The following is a 20,087-nucleotide window of genomic DNA, read 5'->3' as shown; positions in this document are numbered from 1 at the left end:
CGGCAGCAGGGATGGAGAGCGCTGGCTCCGCGCCTCTCCCGGCGGCGTCCCCTCCCGTCCCTGCCCCCGCCGAGGCCAGCCCTCACGGAGGAGGGCGCCGGCCCGCCCCTTGGCTGAGGGGGCAGCCCGGGGGAGCAACCGGGCGCCTCCCGCCCTCGAGCCAGGTAGGGGCAGCGGCGGGAGGGCGCGGGGCAGCCCCAGGCCGTGCCAGGGCGCCCCGCGGGGTCAGGGGCCGGCCCGGCCGGGGGTGTCTCCCGCAGCGCTGCCCGCCGCGGCCCGCCTCCTCCCCGGGCTATAAAAGCGCGGGCTGAGCGCTCGTGGTATCTCTCTGGTGCTTCGTGCCGAGGCGTCGGGGCGGACTCGGGCAGACAGCGTCCCTGGGTGAGGAAGATGCTGCCGACCGGGAAGACCACGAAACAAGGCAAAAGGGTAATTCCCCCATCTGCCTCCCCTGCTCTGCCCCGGTCCCCTGCTCCCCGCGGGGCCGTCCCGCTCCGCCGCCCGGCCTGGGGGCAGCGGCGGGCGCCGGGAGCGGTGCCCCCGCCGCGGTCCCCTTCGCCGCCTGCTGCGGTGCGGGCGCTGCCCCGGCGGGACCGGGCGGTAGGGGAGAGGCAGCGCCGCGCCGGTGCTGCGGGGAGCGGCGGGAGCCTCGCAGCGGCACAGGGCAGAGCTCGGCTCTGGGCCGGGCCGGGGCGCCGCTGCGCCCGGCCGCCTCTGCCGCCTCCTCGGGGCCCTGCCCGGAGGCTCTCCCGGGGAGCTGCTGCTAAACTGGCACAACCCGCGAACAGCGCTTCTTAACCTCCCGGTAAGGTACTCAGCATTTCTGCAGGTAACGTCATATTGTGAAAAGCTAAAGTAAAGCCATAATAATAACAATTACGCCTATTCAGCATCGAGCCATTGAAGACATTTGGACACAGTTATGAGATAGATAGATTAGATTGAACTTAATGCTGTAACAGCCCACAGAATTTTCATTTCCCTGACCACATAGACTGGAGCCACCACAGTTCAAAACCATTTTGCTTAGTCTTATTTGATATGCAAATTAAGCAGTGCTTGCAACACATTAAAATTGTAAATATTTTAAGCATAAACCGTCATTGGATGGGATTTCTGTATCCAGCATCCTGCCAACTCTATTTAAAAGCCCCAAATTGCTCTTCCTTTGATTTATATGACTGAATACCAACAGCGCTTGTAATATGAGCGCAGTCTCCAACATATGCGTGCCCTTTGCACCGTCATTTAGCTAAAGAAATAAGCCAGTAAAAAAAGTTATCCAGGCATCAGCCATTCTGGCCATTAAGGCAAACATATGAGCAATGTCTAAATCAAACTCTCTGACATATACCAGTACTGCTACCCTGCACTGCTGCTTGGGAAGGTCAGTGGAATCTCACAGTCTGTCTTCCATTCAGAAGGACGCTATTATCATTAATAGGACACTTCTTACTCAGAACTGGTTTTACTCATTTTATGTGTAGCATGTAAGTCTAGAGTAAGAGAACAGAAGGATATGGGAAGAAGTCTATGAGCTCTAGGGCTTTCAGGTAGATCAGTTATAAAGGAAGGAGGTGGAGAGGAATTTGTTCTGCTTTTTATTTTTTGGCACATAATTATGCCACCTAACTTCAAGCACCTAGCAGAAAGCAATTGCCCTAAGTTCCCCCTACGGGCAATCGACAAAGATAAGCTTCTCTTGAGGGCTCACTTAAGATCGGAATAGTTGTTTTGAGATGCTTTTTTCTCTCCACTGATGGAGAGGATATAGGTAGACCAAGCAGGCTTTTCACTTACATGGTTCAGTTACATTCCTAAAGGAGGTTGAGGGAGTTATCTTCATACAGACGTCTGCACTCTTTCCATGGATAGATGTATGGACTATGTTGTGCAACTTCATTCATGGCAGCAAAAGTAAAGCAGTGAAAAGATGGCTCAAAAAAGCCTCGGTTAGCTTTCTACAGATACTATTTCTTGTTATTTAATACCAGATCTGTGTACTACCAAATAACCTACCAGTACAATTTTGATCTGGATTGGCCATGAGCACACAGCTGTAGGTCTCTGGGGCAGAACAAAACAATGTTGATGCTGAACTTATGCTAGCTGGTTGAACCAATGGTATTTTAAACAGTACAGATAAAGTAACAATGGTGTGAAGAGATTATATCAGACGTATAATAAAGTTTGCAAAAAAGTTATTTCCATTTTAAGCCAATCTGAACTGACAAAGTAAGTTTGTATTAAGTACTTTGTGCTTTATAGTTATGTCACCTGCTATTAGATGCCCTGATGCTAGGCTTAATATATCAATATATTATGTATTGAGATGCCATGGTCTATTCAATCATGGTTTATATTGCTTCTGTGTGTCAAAAGTGCACAAAAGTTAAAATGCAGTTTAAAAAAGCTAGAACTGTGAAGGAAGACTGCTATTAAATCCTAGAAGTGACTTGTTAAAAGAAAAAAATTTGTTAGTTGTAGTGCATTTAAATATAATATCTATATGTGATGTCAACAGGTATCTATTACTTTAATGTTCAGTTAACAAGTAACAACTGAGGCTGCTTGTATGTTAAAGATTTTTTTTTCCTCCGCATTCCTGTTCTGTGTGTATTAAACTTCTGAAGCAGGCTTCATGTATAAAAGATTCCTTGGCAGGGAGAGGAAGCAGGGACTCAGCCAGTGATCCCTTGGGTGCCTTTCTCGGGCCCCATTTGAGGCATTGTGTTACAACTGCAAATTAGTTAATTGCAAACACAATCTTTACAAAGCCTCCTGACATTTACACTTAGAACAGAATTGCCCTAGTAGACAGGCATGACTGGTAGACTCATTGAAAATTACGGAGTTTTGGAGATTGAGTATTGCAAATTGAGTTTTGCCCTGGTCCTGCTGAAATAAAGATAAAAACTTGTACACTTTATTAAAGTTAATCAGATCAATATTTTTGGCACGTCTACAGTGAGCAATGGAATCTGATGTGGAGGTTTGCAAGCCAACACTTGGCCAAGCTCAGCCCAGCTTTCTAGCCTCCAAGTAGCCTTACACTGCAGTGCTTGGTACTGGAACTGGCATAGTTGGCACAGTGCTCGTTCTTGTTGGAAAGGCATACTCTCATCCCACCTAAAGGGCGGTGCTGAGACGTCACAAGTGTTTGACTTTCCTGGATGTATCGTGTGAGATAATTGAATTAATGAAGGATAAATTATCAAGAAAGATAATCTACCAAAGGTTGGAGGGTAGTTGTTAAAAAACCCTTCCTTTCAGCATGAAACCCATGCTCAACTCTACCTCCACAAGGTTTTTCTTTTTCCTATTCCCTCAAATTTCATCTACTGAAATGCTAGTGTGCCATCAAGAGAAGAGAACTATGGAGGAAAATTTAAGTCTTACCTTTGATGAATTCTTTTCCTGTACCCACTACATTTGTTAATGTAATGAGTCTGCAGTCATCCACTTTTTAAAGTAAATAGAATTATGGTTGTAATCCAATTGCAGAAATGAGTACTATTTAGTGAAATAGCAAGGTACTTTTTGGAAAATTTGAACAAGCCAATGAAGCAATTAAAGGAATACCAAAAATAATATATATTAGGTGCAACCAGTATATGTTGTTCTCATGTTTTTCAATTTTACAAAAAAAATAATTACCACTTTCCTTGCATTAGCATGGAGTTCAAGGCAGAAGCAAGGTTAATCACTGGATGCTGTAAGGTTTGTAATTTGGCATCTTAAAACATTTCAGGGCTGTGCAAAACAAGCAGGTTTTTCTTTCATTTTGTACCTTTAGGTAAGCAAAACCAGGCCAGTAAAAAGTCTGTCAGAAAATGGAGGCCAGCATTTTGAGATGTGTCTTATTTGGTAGGAAAATCTTACATGCTTACTTTTCTATGATGCCTTTTGTGCCATCTTGTGTCACAAGCTGCTTGTGCTAACGTTCTCTCAAGATGGCATTCGTAGCTAAAGAGTAAATGAGCTAATAAAGAGGTCAGTCATACCAGTGTTTCATTTTAAGAAGTTTCTCCTATATTTTACAGGAGAATTTAAGATGGTATTTTACTTTCATAGGAATGGAATTGGACCATTGACTTCTAGTTCTGTGGACTATTTCTCTGGAATACAATAAAACTGACTAATGAAAAGTCTTACATAATATATATGGACATATTAAAGCCTTATGTTCCGAAACAGACCATCAACCATTCTTTAAAGAGAATTTCAAGAGGGAAGTTGACTACTTCTTATTACTATGGCAAAGATGTTTCTGGTAGCCCACAAATATTTATGTCTGCTTTGCAAATACAGAAAATGGCAACAAAGACAACGGAAGCCCACAAAACTGAAGAACTCTAATTGTTAACTTTTCCTCCTGCTGTCTTCAGGGTATTCTAGAGCGCTTAGATGCTGGAGAAATTGTGATTGGAGACGGAGGATTTGTCTTTGCTCTGGAAAAGAGGGGATATGTAAAAGCTGGGCCTTGGACTCCTGAAGCAACAGTAGAACACCCAGAAGCAGGTCAGTTTTACTGGGAAATGGTAATCCTGTAGTGAATCTAAACATGGTTGGATAAATAAATATATAGGAACTTGTAGTAGGTTTTTAAATAGAAACGTTCCTTAACACTGTAGAATTACACTGTTAAGAATAGCCTAAGAATCTATAGACCAAATGCTCATCTTACCCCTTTTTCTTGCTCTTAACACTGGCCAAAAGCAGTTGGCTCAGTAAGAATATAAGTTGTGCAAACATATAGTGATACCTCTCTAGAACGCTCCCCCAGTCTTCAATAATTTGGATCCCAAGGACTTTTTGACCCAGATGTGCTAACTTTGAATTTAATAACATTCAGCGATTTCTCTCTCATGGATTTGTCCAGTCTGTCCTTTGCTGATATAAAACTTATAATTTAAAACATCTTATGAAAAAGAATTCTGCAGGTAACTATCTGTTTTGTTGTGACTAGCCATTCTAGGACTTTGATATTGTTATACATTAATATAGTTTGTTTATTAATTCTTTCAGGAAAATAGCAGCTTTTAATAAACAATGGAATGGAAGAGGAGTATTTAATGTATCTGGCTCCACTGTGAAATGGCAATGAAAAACCTCATAAGAACCTAAGAATTGCAATAAACATTTAATGGAGTAACTCTCTTAAAGTGGAGGGAGACAAAACGAGCAATCATTCTATGCCTTCCAGCATAAAGATTATAGTGTTTAGCATAAATAGTGCAAAAGCAGATGCTATTATCTATTTATGTATGCTTCATTACAAGAAAGCATTTGCCCTAGTAATATGATGTGCAGTTAATCCCACAAGCCAATTCAAACCATCCTGGGGTGAAAAGATTTCTTTGTTCTGTTTTAAGTGTTTGCCCTTCCAAATTAGTCTTTTTCCTCTATACAGGGGGAAAAAGGAAGAGGAGGGGAAGGAGAGAGATCTTAGCCCTTTCTATTACATTGCTTTGTATACCTTACCTATTTATTCACGCTAATCCTTCTCAGCCTTGAAGTGTCACTTTGTGCAGCGTGCCTAACTTAGGGTCACAGACAGCCTTAGGTAATGCAGAGCTCCAGCAAAGGTTTAAAGGATTATGACCTAATTTGCTGACTCTCATCTCCCCAACAGACATCTCATCACCTCTTTCTCTGTTTCTCTCCACCTCTACCTTTGTCTGCCCCTACACATTCCATCTTACAAATCATAGCACTTACCCTATGCTCTTTATTTCCCCTTTGCTTACTTACTTTGCACCTCAAAAGCCCTTGACTCTCTCCACATGTCCTTTCAGGAAGTGCAGGTCTCAGTCCATGCGGAATGCAAGACATTGCCTTACATAGAGACAGTTGCAGATGGCTTACATTGGCTAAGTTGGCACACAGATTTGCTTTAAATAAGTGATCAGTAGTCACAGGTTAGAATCCAGCCTTCTAAGAATTGCTACTGATTTGCTTTTGTACATATTGCTACATATTGCTTATGTCTATAACATAGTTACAAAATTTTTATAAGCCTCCTGTAGGCTATTTAAAAACACACCCTTCACTGGAAACATGTTCATTTCTTTTAGTGCAGTGTCCTGCCTCCCCTCCATTACTGCTTTTTGCTCCTGCATGCTCAAGGGTCATGTTACTTCGAAAGCAGGTGTAAAGAACAGAAGGAGCAACTGGCTAAGCCCGCTGGTGTAAAAACCATACAACTACCAGACCTTCTTGTCTTTGTAAGGAAGGAGGGAAAAGGAAGGAGGTTCTGAGAATGCAGCAAGGAAGGGGGGGGGGGGGGGGGGAACAGTGAGTTCAAGGCCACTATCTCCATTACAAGAGCGGAGAAGTTTTGCCAGACTGACAAATTTAGAAACGGGATCTAAATGTTACTTCTGAGCCAGGTCAGGTATTGCTCTGTAGTGAGCAACATGCATAGGCACTTACTGCCCCCATCTCCTGTTAGCTTAAGTCTGTGTCTTTTGTGAAATGCCCAGCTCATGATGGATTGAAATGAAAAGTCAGTGTTATACATCCAACTCCTAAAATGAATCAAATTGTTAATAATTGTTTAGCCTCATATGTGGCTGTTATCCCCATTTCTCAAATAGTGGAGGAAAACACAGCTTCAGTAACATGCTGGAAGTCACACAAAAAGTGAATTACAGAGTGGTTTGTGGTTTTGACAGTGCAGACTGCTGTGGGCTTGATAATAGTAACAGTATATTCTGCTGGTAGAAACAATTTGCCTGGGGTTGAGTGAGATTCAGGCTGATGCTTACACTATTCTTTCCCTCAAAATGTAGACCCATTCAAGAGTCTCCTGTTCACATACCTGATAGTTTGGGATATGAAGTTCCTTATTCGTATGTGTTAGATTATGTTTCATTTGCCTACCTATGTGACCATCCTTATCCACACAAATCCCAAGCATTCTTCTAGGAATGCAAGAACCATATTTAAAGAGCACTAACCATGGGGGTAAACAAATCTGGTTTATTGTGGAAATGTCATAAAGCATTTGTGGAAAACACTTGTAGATTCTTTTTTCCTTTTCCCATTTCTTGACTAGTTTTCATCAATTATTCTTATGGGGGAGAACAGAAAAACAAACTGCAGAACACTAGGAACATACAGAGACAGCCCTTCCAGTTGGGATCAGTAGCCTATTTTAATGCTGTGGGAAGAAGAATACTCCCTGCGCTAGACATGTTTTGACTGGGTAAGGGCTGTAAGACTGAAATTTGATGCTGGTTGTTCAGGCAGATTCCAGGGACTTTTTGAACTGTAGCTCTGCTATAATCTATGTTCCTGGATAGGTCTTTGTGACTGCTGGGAAAAGAAGCATTGTGTAAAATCACATGTGGTTACCCAAGGCTGTAATTAGAAATTAAATACTAGTAGAGAAAAAGCAAGGGACACTACACTGTTCCTTCACTGAAAGCAGACGTGCTTGCATGTACACAGATTGAGCATAGGAGGCTGGCATAGAAGGCTGTGTTTGTTGCAGCTGAAGGGAATTATTTTATTCTTGTGACACATTCACACATTTTACTAATGACACAGATTGTCTGTAGACAATGAGATATGATAAACCAGGACTTCAGGAAAACTTTTCCAAGCATCTGCCACAGAAACTGCAGTGTTCTTCTGTCTGTGTACAGTATCTAGAGAATAAATTATTCCTGTATTTGCTATAAGCTGTTGAGCATTTTAGCTCTGTTTTTCATGATCAGTAGTGTTCTAGAAATTATTATCATTATTGTTCTGTGGGTATACATATAAAATCAATTGACAGCTCCTGTTCTGTTCCTCCTGTGGTGATTGCAGTGTACTGCTTACAGTGATGAAGGCAGAACTACCATTACAGAGCCTGCTCCCAAAGTCCTAACGTAGGAAGTTTGTCCATTAAAAGTAATGACAACTTGTCCTTCAAAAGAAGTGCAGGCTTTGTAGTAAAATCATCATGTGCTCACTTACAAGAAGAATTAAGACTGTGTTGCGAGTCTCTTTACTAGAGCAACAAATAATCTTTTAATTAAGGGTGTATTTAGCAAAATAGAGCTTTGGTTTTGGCTGACTAGACTTGGCTAGAGTTTTTTAGGGGAAGAAAACTAGGAAATACAAAATAGAGGAGGTAATGGGACACTGTATTCTTCCATATAAATATCATCTTGTCCCTAAATTTGTTGCCACAATACTTTCTTCTGTTTTCTTCATAGTCTAGAAGCTAAGAAAACATGGCTTTTCCATTTGATGATCTTTTTGTCTGGTATTCCTTGTTACGTTTTCATGTTCTTTTGTCAGATATCTGCTTTCCCTTCCTAAATCACTATGCAGTTCTGTCAAGTTCGGAGGTCTGAAGGACTTCAGAAAGTAGAAGATAGGCAAGGTGGCATGCAAAACTGAATCTACTGATAAACTGAACACAAATCTGTCATTCTTAGCAGAGAATAACTAAGGAGAAAGTTTTCTACCTAATGTTCTGAGAGTGAGAAGAAAGGAATTCTAGGCAGACTAGGGTACTGCTTCTACTTTCTCATAATGGCTCTTCTAGTAAACACAGTATCACTTATTTTACAGTAACATTATCTCAATAAACATTTAATTTGGGATAGCAACAGCAATAACTGTACCAAACATCTCTTCTTTGTCTCTTTTAATTCTTTGCAGTTCGTCAGCTTCACCGGGAATTCCTCAGAGCTGGATCCAATGTTCTGCAGACATTCACCTTTTATGCCAGTGAGGATAAACTAGAGAACAGGGGCAATTATGTAGCTGAGAAAATAAGCGTGAGTAAAACTGTGTTTTGATGGAGATATGAAATAAATGGATTCATTTTAAAAGGTTTAGTAGAGAGATTATCGAGTACTTTCACAGTTTTTCATAACAGTTGTGGCTATATTTGAGGACCAAAGAATGAGATTATGCAATTTCAGAGTTTGGAATAGCAAGAAAGACAAGGGTAAAGGACAAAAAAAACCCAAAATGGCTCAAAGATGAAGAGAGGAAGGAGGATGCCCTCTTCAAATCTAAGAAGATTAGTTTATTGGAGTTTTGATACAAAGAGTATAGGGAGGACTTTAGTCTTTAGGACTTTAGGACAGAGAGAAAAATCAGTTGGAAAAAAGAAATGCTTTAACATCCAGAGAAACAAATCAACTGCAAAAATGGTGACGAATCCTGGAGAATAATGAGTGAGTAATGAGAATGGAATGTTTTGTAGAACCATGTCTTCAATGAATTAACAACTAAAAAATCCAAGGTATACACTGTGCTCAATATTCCCCTTCTCATGTGTAAGGGTAATCTGTTACAGCAACAGAAGTACCATGTTGATGTTTTCTTACCCCCTACACAAAGAACTTCTGGGATGTTGGGTGTGTTCACTAGATGCAGGCCCCAGCTCCACTGGAACTTCTGGGACAATCATTTCTAGACAGTTCATTTGAGACTAGAAGGTCTGCCATTGAGTGTTTTCTCTGATCCTTTCCCCTTTGGTCCTATTGTCTATTTCAACCTCTGCAAAATAGAGATGATTCTCCAGGGGACAGGGAGGAAGGAATATCTCTGTATCTGTGAAGATATCCCAAGTCAGAAATTAGAACAATCTGGACACTAGGGAAACACCTGAGGCTTAATTAAGAGGTCATACCAGAATGACCAAATTTATCTGAAATGCTGTACCTTTCCATTCAATAGATGCACCATTGAAATGCCTGAAGTGGTAGTCCCAGAAACACAGCGCCTCTGGAACAAGCGATGCTGCAACTCTTGCTGCCATGCAAAATTATATGAAGGGCTGAGAGAGGACCTGGCATTAGGAATGCATTGCAGCAAAGCTTTCAAGATTGATATGCTGCTAGTTCTAGAAGCAGGTTCCTCCAGGCTTTAACTGGTTTATGGCTCCACCTCCCGGAGTTCCCAAACATGTACCTGAGCACAAGTGCAAATGGAGAACAAGCTGTCAGCAATAGCCTTATAAATCAGCAGCCATGGAAAACTTCAGCTGAGAGAAACCTACGCAGTTTCTAAGTAGTCCATGGGCTGCAGAGAAACCTGCTCTAATCAGTACTTGTTATCTATCCCAAATAATGATTCTTTTCCCAAAATCTTTTTTTCCCAGCTTAACCTCTTTTTCACAAGCTGTTCTAGTCATCCTGATTTAGGTATAGAGGGAATGTGTCTTTCAGTCTAGGTGATTAATTAATCATGTATAGTGATACATTTCCTTTACTATTCTTAAATTGGTAACTTTAACATCAGATGATTAATGATATCTTTTTTTAAAATGCCTTAAATAACTCTATGAATATTATATCTTAAGTTTTGAAAATTATCAAAATACTAAAATAATTTAAAAAAAAATGAAAAATCAATTGAAATTACTATGTATTTTGTTTTACACCCACAAAATGTCAGAATAAAGGCATACACTTAAGTGTAACTAACTCATTTTCTAAGAGGCAAAGAAAATTCCACTTCACACCAAATATTTGCTTTTTATAGACTATTTGCGGAGGATGTATTAAAGGTAATATGTTTTTGTAACATTTGATAATATGATAACTTACAGGTGGCAAGAAATTTGTTTCCTAATGTTTGTTATTTTTTTGAAAGATGCTGATCTTCCTAATCAATATTATTAAAAAATCCATTTAAATTATAAAAGAATATGAAGAAGCCATTATGGCTTTTGACTCTTTTTGTCCTTTTTGTGCTCTGAAATTACATGCATATCTCTGACCAGGTAAAACTGACATAATCTATATTCATACAGTGCCAGAAAGTGAATGAAGCTGCTTGTGACATTGCAAGAGAAGTGGCTAATGAAGGTGATGCTTTAGTGGCTGGAGGAGTCAGTCAAACACCATCATACTTAAGCTGCAAGGATAAAGCAGAGGTTAAAGCAGCCTTTCGAAAGCAACTAGATGTCTTTATGAAGAAGAATGTGGACTTCCTGATTGCAGAGGTAGATCTGTAAAAAAAAAAAAAAAAAAAAAAAAGGTACATGCCTGCAACTGGCACAGTGTTAACTTTAAGATGTCTAGTCTTCTTTAGGGAGTACAAGTATATATTGTATCCTCCTTTAAAATTTTCTGTTATGCTTTTATTCCAGCAGTATCAAGTTTCTAAATGCACAGCGGTATCTGTGCATTTCAAGTGTCCTAGAATAGGGCCTTGAAATCTAAATTTCTACCTCAGTCAAGCCAAATTCTGTACTGGTACAAAGAGGATAGATTAATGTGATCTTAACTAGTTCCTGTGTCCTCCCATACACCGTAAGCAATCAGCCCAAGGTGACTTCTCTAGATGAAAATAGTTCTTTGGGGATAAATCCCTGATTAACCTCCTGTATGGGCATTCTTATTCTGAAACAAGAGTACCATTATTTTTTATTTAGTTTTACTTACTGACTTTTTAAAATCCTTTTTTAACTGTGTGGTCAGTGAACTCAACTGAATTCCATCAGTGTAAATCAGAAAAGAATAAAGTCATTGTATTGCTGGTGAATTTGGGGTCTGGATTAATGTGTTTGTTTCATCTCCAAGAAACAGAAGTAGTCCAGTTTTAATTTCTTTCAGTATTTTGAACATGTTGAAGAGGCTGTCTGGGCAGTTGAAGTTCTAAAAGAATCTGGAAAGCCAGTTGCAGCTACAATGTGCATTGGTCCAGAAGGAGACATGCATGGCGTGCCCCCAGGACAATGTGCTGTCCAACTGGTAAAGGCTGGTAAGAATCTGTTTTAATATGCCCTTTAAAAGTATGGAACAAAGTAAAGTCCTTAAGTATTGAGATAAATTGATGTGTTTCTCAAGTAGGTAGCTTCCCAATTATATCTGATAAAAGTTTTGACCCTGTAGAAAAGTTTTTATGTGTACTTACTAGAGCAGTGTTGTAAGAAACATGAAAAAGCAGCTATGAAATCCTTGTTAACCAGGATGGTATTGGGAGCAATAGCCACAGGCAGCTGATACTGAATCCTAAAACCTACTCAAATTTGGTTACAGAGCCAGCCCCAAATTCTGGGCTCACAATTATGAAACATAAGCAGAATCCAAAGCCACCTTTGATCCTCTGCTCATGTTTTTAGAAATGCATGGAGCACAGTTCAAATCCAGGATGACAGAATAAGAGGATGAAAAAATTAATCTTTTTGCCTATCAAAGGCTGTGTTTTGTGCAAGACAAGGGGAATGGCAGAAGAAATTAATCAGGGGCATGGTACAGGGCTTTATTTTATCTGTTCTGAACTACTCTTTTCCTTTGGAGTTAGAGTTGAAATCCAAAGGCAGAACCTGCGTTAGGAACCTGCTAGCTATTTGCATATGTGGCTGTACATAATCAGTCTTCATTGATTAAGCACTGATAAGAAGAGCAACTGTATGAGGGTGGGAGATGTGATTCATCATCAGGAAGGTAAAGAGGAGTGCAACTGAGATGTAAATGGAATGATCAACCTCAGGAGAGTTGAGGTTGGATTTAACCCAACTGCCTTGTTTTCATAATGCTGGTGTAAAGTTGGGCTGCTCTGCTTCTGAAGTGGTGTGGCTAAGAACTTTCACCTCCCACTTCCTGGGGAGATGTGACTTGAAGTTATTTTCCTCCTCCTAGGTGCTTCTATTGTTGGAGTCAACTGCCATTTTGATCCAGATACTTCCCTGGAAACCGTGAAACTGATGAAAGAAGGCTTGCAGGCTGCTAAAATGAAAGCCCACCTGATGTCCCAACCACTTGCTTTCCATACACCTGATTGTGGAAAGCAGGGTTTTATTGATCTTCCAGAATTTCCCTTTGGTAAGACAAGGGTACCTTTTTTTTTTAATTGTCTGTTCTTTTTTTTCCCCAGCTTTTAGTAAAGCTGAAGCTGCAAGGTGTCCTTCTATACAATAGGATCAGTCCCAGTTATCCTGTCTGGTACTTTCCATAGAGGAACTGCAGTGTAATATTGGATTAAAGATCACCCACATAGTGAGAGTATTTCAGTAGTATCACAGCATGTGACTGAAAGTGAAATTATGATGAAAACAGTTGAAATGCCACAACCTAAACTCTGTTTAAAAATGTAGTTCTTCCTTGTGCTATAGAACCTTGTTCAGGGCACCTGTAAACAGTCCAAAGAAATGAACAAGAGCAAATACACTAAAAAAACTCCAGACTTGAATGCTTTTTCATGGGAGCTCCTCAGCGTTCTGGGGTGACATCTATCCCACAAGCCCTATAATGTTTACCTGCATAGGGATTTAATGTACAACGCATATGCAGAACTGCATATAGGTGCATGATTATTGCACTCATAATGGTTCAGTCTTGCAAGTGTAACTGTCTCATAAGTGAGATTAGAGAGAAACCAGAAGAGGGAATATGTTCTTTGGTGTTGCTAACAAATGGATTAGCAGTTTGGAGATGGATTCATCACATGTATGCTCAGGAAAAATTCTACAAAGACTGAAAGATTCAGCCACTTTATGTGTGTTAAGGCTTGTGTATTTAGGGCTTATTTCCACCTGGGATGTAGAAGATCACATCCCTTTAAGATAAGAGGACAAAATCAGCCTAAGCATTTTAAAACTGATTAGAAAAATGCTTTCATTGCCAGGTATCATACACTCTTCTTTTCAAGATCAGACTATAAAATAAGGTATTAAAACATTCAAAATTTGAATTTGTAGCAAAAAAATTGAAAGAGATGTGATTTTCAGGAATTTTTTTTTTAATTCCTCTCTTTACATAAATGAAGGAAAGAGAATAAAGCATGAGCCTGAGGCATTCATTAAATGATAATAATACATCTGAGTTCTGAAAATATTCTGGGATGTTTAAAAGCATTAGGAACTCATTTATCCTATTCATTCCTTCATATAACTCCTCTGATTGCAAGCAAACAAAGATAGAACAGATGCAGTAAGTCATCAAGTGAATTGAAGGATTCACTCATTGGTTTGGTATGGTTCTTGGCTTGTATGTTATAAGCAATCTGTATGAGATCTCAGCTTTCAGAAATTTCATGAGTTGATTGGAGAAGGCTGGTTCTGTGAATGTTTTCAATACCCAGAAAGACCAACTGGTCACTTGACAGCACATAAGCAGTTTGGTAAATCATTGTTAAACTGACCCAGTTAACTTTTTTTTGTGGAAGGCAATATGCACAAAGACGTATTTAGATATTTGAAATGTACATAACCTCTTACAGGCCAAGAAGATCTCAGTTTCTAGAAGAGTGTTGGCTATGTTGTATTGGCAAACTCCAGCATCTAGATGCCAGTATTTATTTATCTGTAGAACTTTTTCCAGTTTTCTGTGTTTTCCCTTCTGTATTACTGCAATTGATCTGAAATGTCACCAGTTAAACAAGGACAATGTTTTAGAAAGAAATGTCCCGGTCAGTCAAAGCATACCCAATTATCTCAAGAGCAGATATATAGAGGGGCTAAATCTAGAAGCAATCATCAAAAAATGATTAAAATTTCAATCTCATAAACTGTTAAGCTATAGATATTCCATCCTGAATAAAGCCAAGAAAAGAAATGCATTGACAGGCATGGAAAACAGAATGTTAGTCAATTTTGGGAAGGAGAAAATCTCACAAAACGTGATCTATGTGGCAACTCTTTTCATAGAATACTGCTTGTTTTCAATCACCATGTTTCACCACATGTGTGGCTGGCTCTTATGGCAGGGTCTATCCCTGTTTCCTCAGAGAGGTTAGGTTGTTGCTGTCCTTAACACTCCTGAAGCACAGGGGCTGATTCATAGAACAGTTTGGGTTGGAAGGGACCTTAAAGATCATTTAGTTCCAACCCCCCTGCTGTGGGCTTCCACTAGATGGGATTGCTCAAAGTCCCATCCATCCTGGCCTTGAACACTACCAGGGAGGGAGCATTCACAGCTTCTCTGGGCAACCTGTTCCAGTGTCTCACCACCCTCACAGTAAAGAATTTCTTCCTAATATCTAATCTAAATCTACCATCTATCATTTTAAAACCATTACCTCTCGTCCTATCACTACACTCCCTGATAAAGAGTCCCTCCCCATCTTTCCTGTTAAGCCCCCTTTAAGTACTGGAAGGCTGCTAGAAGGTCTCCCTGGAGCCTTCTCTTCTCTTCTCCAGGCTGAACAACCCCAGCTCTCTCAGTCCCTCCTCACAGGGGAGGTGCTCTAGCCCCCTAATAATTTTTGTGGCCCTCCTCTGGACCTGTTCCAATAGGTCCATGTCCTTCCTGTGCTGAGGGTCAGGACAGCTCCTCTGGAGCTGGATGCAGTACTCCAGGTGGGGTCTCACCAGGATGGAGTAGAGGGGCAGAATCACCTCCCTTGACCTGCTGGCTATACTTCTTTTGATGCAGCCCAGGATGCGATTGGCTTTCTGGGCTGCGAGCACACATTGCCAGCTCATATTCAGTGTTTCAACCACCAGTACCCCCAAGTCCTTCTCCACAGGGCTGCTCTCAATCCACTCATCACCCATCCTGTATCCATGTTTGGGATTGCCCCAACCCAGGTGCAGGACCTTGCACTTGGCCTTGTTGAACTTCATGAGGTTCACACAGGCCCACCTCTCTAGCCTGTCAAGGTCCCTCTGGATGGCATCCGTTTGCTCTAGAGTATCAACCACACCACTTAGCTTGGTGTCATCTGCAAACTTGCTGAGGGTGCACTCAATCCCACTGTCCATGTCCTCGACAAAGATGTTAAATAATACTGGTCCCAATACAAACCCCTGAGGGACACCACTCATCACTGGTCTCCACCTGGACATCGAGCCATTGACCACAACTCTTCGAGTGTGACCATCCAGCCAATTCCTTATCCACCAAGTGGTCCACCCTTCAAATCCATGTCTCTCCAATTTAGAGAGAAGGATGTTGTGTGGGACAATATCAAATGCTTTGCACAAGTCCAGGTAGATGACATCAGTTGCTCTTCCCTTATCCACCAGTGCTGTAACCCCATCGTAGAAGGCCACCAGATTTGTCAGGCACAATTTGCCCTTAGTGAAGCCATATTGGCTGTCACCAATCACCTCTCTGTTTTCCATGTGCCTTAGTGTAGTTTCCAGGATGATCTGCTCCATGATCTTGCTGGGCACAGAGGTGAGACTGACCAGCCTGTAGTTCCCTGGGTCTTCCTTTTTTCCATTTTTAAAAATGGGAGTTATTTCCCCTTTTCCAGTCACTGCGAACTTCAGCCTGCCACAACTTTTCAAATATGATGGATAGTGGCTTAGCAACTTCATCTGCCAGTTCCCTCAGGACCCTCAGATGCATCTCATCAGGTCCCATGGATTGTGACACAGTGGGTGATGGAGAAGACAGGGAAACACTCTATACTGTTCCCCTGGAGTTTAGTTGTTTATGTAGGTATAAATTGAGTGCAAGATGCTGCATTCTTACTCTTGATCATTTTGTATCGATTTTGCATTAGCTTTTTAATGATGTATGAGAGACAAGGAAATAATGAATTTGTGCTTCTGATGCTTTCTCTCACATCTGCAGGACTCTACACAAGCTTACTTTTATTTAAACAGCTTTCTAACATAGCTTCATCTGGTTTTCCTTCCGATATTAGAAAAGTTTGCATCATTAAGTCTAGATCAGACAGTTCTAACATGTACCTCTACATCTACAACCAGTTTTGCAAACAATGTGCAAGCATCTCAACAACATTATTTCTTACCAAAAATGTGCTAAAATGGGGCATGGTGGAAACTTAAGATATTAATGTCTTTGCAGGTCTGGAGCCAAGAATTGTAACCAGATGGGATATTCAAAAATATGCAAGAAAGGCCTATGACTTAGGAATTCGTTACATTGGAGGTTGCTGTGGATTTGAGCCATACCACGTCCGAGCAATAGCTGAGGAGCTGGCTCCTGAAAGAGGATTTTTGCCAGAAGCTTCTGAGAAACATGGTAGCTGGGGTGATAGTCTGAGCATGCATACCAAACCCTGGGTCAGAGCAAGGTATGTATATCTGAACTGGAAAGCACACCAACATACTCTTTGCAAAGGCTTATACTGGTCCATGCAGCAGACTGGCTTAACTGATATGGAGGTCTAAATATCACTGTAAACATCCTATGTGTTAATAATTTTGAAGAATTAAATCTGATCTGAGAGCAGGGAAAGGGGTGAAGGGGCAGTAGGAGAGCTCCAGAACTTCTCATCCCTCTTTAAAATGGAGATTTGGTCTGAATGTGAAAGTAATTCATGAAAATTAAGATCAAAACCTAACAGAGTGCTGTAAAACAGCTGCTAATGGTGAGTAGCTTACAGTGTTTCAAAGATGAAAAGACACTTTTTTAAGCATGTAGCATTTCATTGCATGCTTTCATTCATACTTCAGTATCTAAATATAAAGTCAGTCTGTGCAAGTTAGATGACCTTTTGCAATGGTGATTTAAGCCACATTGCCTTTAGTATTGTGAGGTGCTGGAAAAACCCCTACATTTCCTTTTCTTTCATTAGGGCAAGAAAAGAATACTGGGAGAATCTGAAGCCTGCTTCAGGCAGGCCATATTGTCCTTCCATGTCAAAGCCAGATGGCTGGGGAGTGACCAAAGGAGCCAGGGAGCTGATGCAACAGAAAGAAGCAACAAGTGAACAACAGCTGAAGGAGCTCTTCCAGAAACAGAAGTTCTAATCCACTGCAGTTGTGTAAATGTTAGAATGATTTATCTACAGACCATTTCATGCTTCACGAGAAAATCTGTGAAGATGAGTACCCTGTTGATTTATCAGTTAACATGTAATGAAAGAGAGAAAATGCAGAAAGAATGTGATTACAGATTAAATATGTCAGATTTTGATAATAAAATCTTTCTCTGGACAAATAATTTAGAGAATGCACAGTCAGGAGGAGGTTTGGATTCTCATATTAATTGAGCTTCTGTTAGCTAGGTGCCATTAGTTGGGTAGACACAGAAATACAGGGAAAATAATAATCGGCTCAACTCACCTATGAAAAGAGAAAAAGCCATCTATAAATACGGTATCAATGGACCTCCACTCCTGAGTCTGTTTTCAGTTTGGGATTATGTAGAAGCTTCCTCAGAGCTCAAGATTTATTGAGGGCTACTTCAGGGACACACAAGCTGCCAATGCTTTAGACACACAGTTATCTATAGTTGCTTTCTTGACTTCAAGAAAATAAAAGTAAACTGGAAAATACATCTTATAATTGGAATCAAAAGATAAGGAGAATGAGATTGAGATCTTGCACGAATTTCTTATTTGCAGGGGAAAGGTTCAGAGAACTTTTAGGAAAGAAAAATGACAGGTAAATACCTCACTGTTTTGTCTCAAGGTACCATGCACACAAGATTTACTCCTCTGGAGACTAAAAGGCTTAAGAGATTATTCTGAAATTTTTAAAAAATCAAATAAATTAAAAGTAATATGATGGAATAGTATTGTATTATCTTCACACCTTAAATCATAAGAGCTCAAACAGAATTGCATACCTCCAGTAAGCAACTAGTTTTCAAATGATCCAGATGATTTCTGGATATCTCACTGGAAACACTTGGTTATCTCAAAATAGCACTTAAAAACTGAAGCTTTCTAAAATACAACTCCTGTTTATAAGAGTAGTAGAACATTCCATGACTTTTTTTAAGCTGACTGATTCACTCTAGAATCGTAGCTACAAGAAGACATGAAAAACCCTGTTAAGAAGTAGATCAATCCACCTAAGTTAAGAAAACCCATGGACATTTGTAAACTGAATTTGCTGAGAAGGGTTTTCTTAGGAAGGGTATCACTACACTTGGAACCCATAAGGACGCATTTCCATAGTTTATTTTTGTGAATTACTACACAACTTAGGTTTCTTTCTCAAATCTCATTCCCACCCATTCTACATTAAAGCCACTACCTTTATCATTCTCAAAGTTAATGTTGAAAGCTTTTGTTGGACTACTTTTTATGTATAAGCTTATTTCATTATTTCTATCCGTGTTGATATTCTGCAGTCCAGGAAACATTTAAATATGCAACACTTTAATGGGAAACTTTAGGTATCCTTTTCAGATTGTTATTGGCAGACAGATTTCAGAAAAAGCCATCTGCCTTCACCAAGCTTATAACAGATTGAAATAGTTACTAGCTGGAAATTTTGCCTGACAGCCAAAAGTAGACAAATCAAGAAAGTTAAAATGTAGATTATTCGGAAAGCATCCATGTAAGTATATATGCACGACATTAAACTCCTTTCTTTCCTAAACCCTTCTGGACATTCCCCCTGCAGAAAGTAGAATAATGCAAAATCTGTAAAACAAAAAGGCCAGATCTTTGATCACCACCAAAGTGCACGCAGCATTAAATACGTGTGCATGACAAAGTGGTTTAAAATACAAGCTAAAATTGATACAGAAGTGTTTTAAACAATCATTACCAGTTTAGGGACTTCCTGTGGCAAAGGATGCAGCTTGACCATTATACTCTATATAAGCAGCTGGACTGATTTTTTTTGAAACTGTCCAAACATGCAAAAATTTGTATTGAAGTGAACAAGTTCACTTCACAACACAGAATATTGAAGAACCATGGTATTTAAGAAGATGATCAAATATGATTTTAAGCATTTATTTTTAGATACCCAGTTTAAAAAGGATGAATTTTAACAGACACTAACAATAATGAGAAATATTTAAAAGGCTATTTGAAGCCATTCAAAATGAGAGCTGACCCAAGGAGGAGGCTATGCAGTCCCTGTCTGATTCATATCACAAGCTGGGCTTAGAAAGGAATTGACAGCGGCATGAAAACAAGTTGACAGGGTGCTTTACTGATCACTACAGAACCCCAAATATAAAAAAAAACCCCCAACACACACCCCCCTCAAAAAACAAAAAAAACCTCTGAGCAGCAAAGCCAACAAAGCTTTATTTCCCATTTCTTTCTGTGTGACATCTTAGTGAGGGGTAAGGGAACTGTTAGATTTGTTAAAGCTTTCTAATGGTTTATTACATGACTTGTTAAGGAAATAAGACAGACTGAGAGCACAATCCTAGGAAATGTGTTTCCTTAGAAAGCCTGTCTGAAAACTTAGATAGGAAGTGAAAGGGGCTTTAGAAGGTCAACTCCTGTATTTAGTACCC

The 20,087-nt window shown here is 40.2% G+C and overlaps 1 protein-coding gene across 1 annotated transcript; it reads left to right on the top strand.

Moving 5' to 3' along the window:
• Window positions 1-11: 11 nt before the first annotated feature.
• On the top strand, window positions 12-17,629 carry LOC142402790 (betaine--homocysteine S-methyltransferase 1). The gene is made up of 8 exons (XM_075488617.1): window positions 12-164; window positions 4,389-4,521; window positions 8,662-8,780; window positions 10,769-10,960; window positions 11,574-11,721; window positions 12,603-12,785; window positions 16,722-16,950; window positions 17,455-17,629. The coding sequence occupies exons 1-8, from the start codon at window positions 12-14 to the stop codon at window positions 17,627-17,629; spliced, it is 1,332 nt and encodes a 443-aa protein (XP_075344732.1).
• Window positions 17,630-20,087: the final 2,458 nt, after the last annotated feature.

The sequence above is a fragment of the Mycteria americana genome, chromosome Z, assembly GCF_035582795.1.
Source record: "Mycteria americana isolate JAX WOST 10 ecotype Jacksonville Zoo and Gardens chromosome Z, USCA_MyAme_1.0, whole genome shotgun sequence".
NCBI lineage: Eukaryota > Metazoa > Chordata > Aves > Ciconiiformes > Ciconiidae > Mycteria > Mycteria americana.
This window is presented reverse-complemented; position numbering and strand designations above follow the sequence as displayed.

What these genes read in the sequence shown, in the direction of transcription:
- LOC142402790 (XM_075488617.1), top strand. Translation starts at nt 12, where the DNA reads ATGGAGAGCGCTGGCTCCGCGCCTCTCCCGGCGGCGTCCCCTCCCGTC. An exon ending in GCCTCCCGCCCTCGAGCCAG is followed by an intron (nt 165 to 4,388) that starts GTAGGGGCAGCG and finishes TGCTGTCTTCAG; the next exon opens with GGTATTCTAGAGCGCTTAGA. An exon ending in ATGTAGCTGAGAAAATAAGC is followed by an intron (nt 8,781 to 10,768) that starts GTGAGTAAAACT and finishes ATATTCATACAG; the next exon opens with TGCCAGAAAGTGAATGAAGC.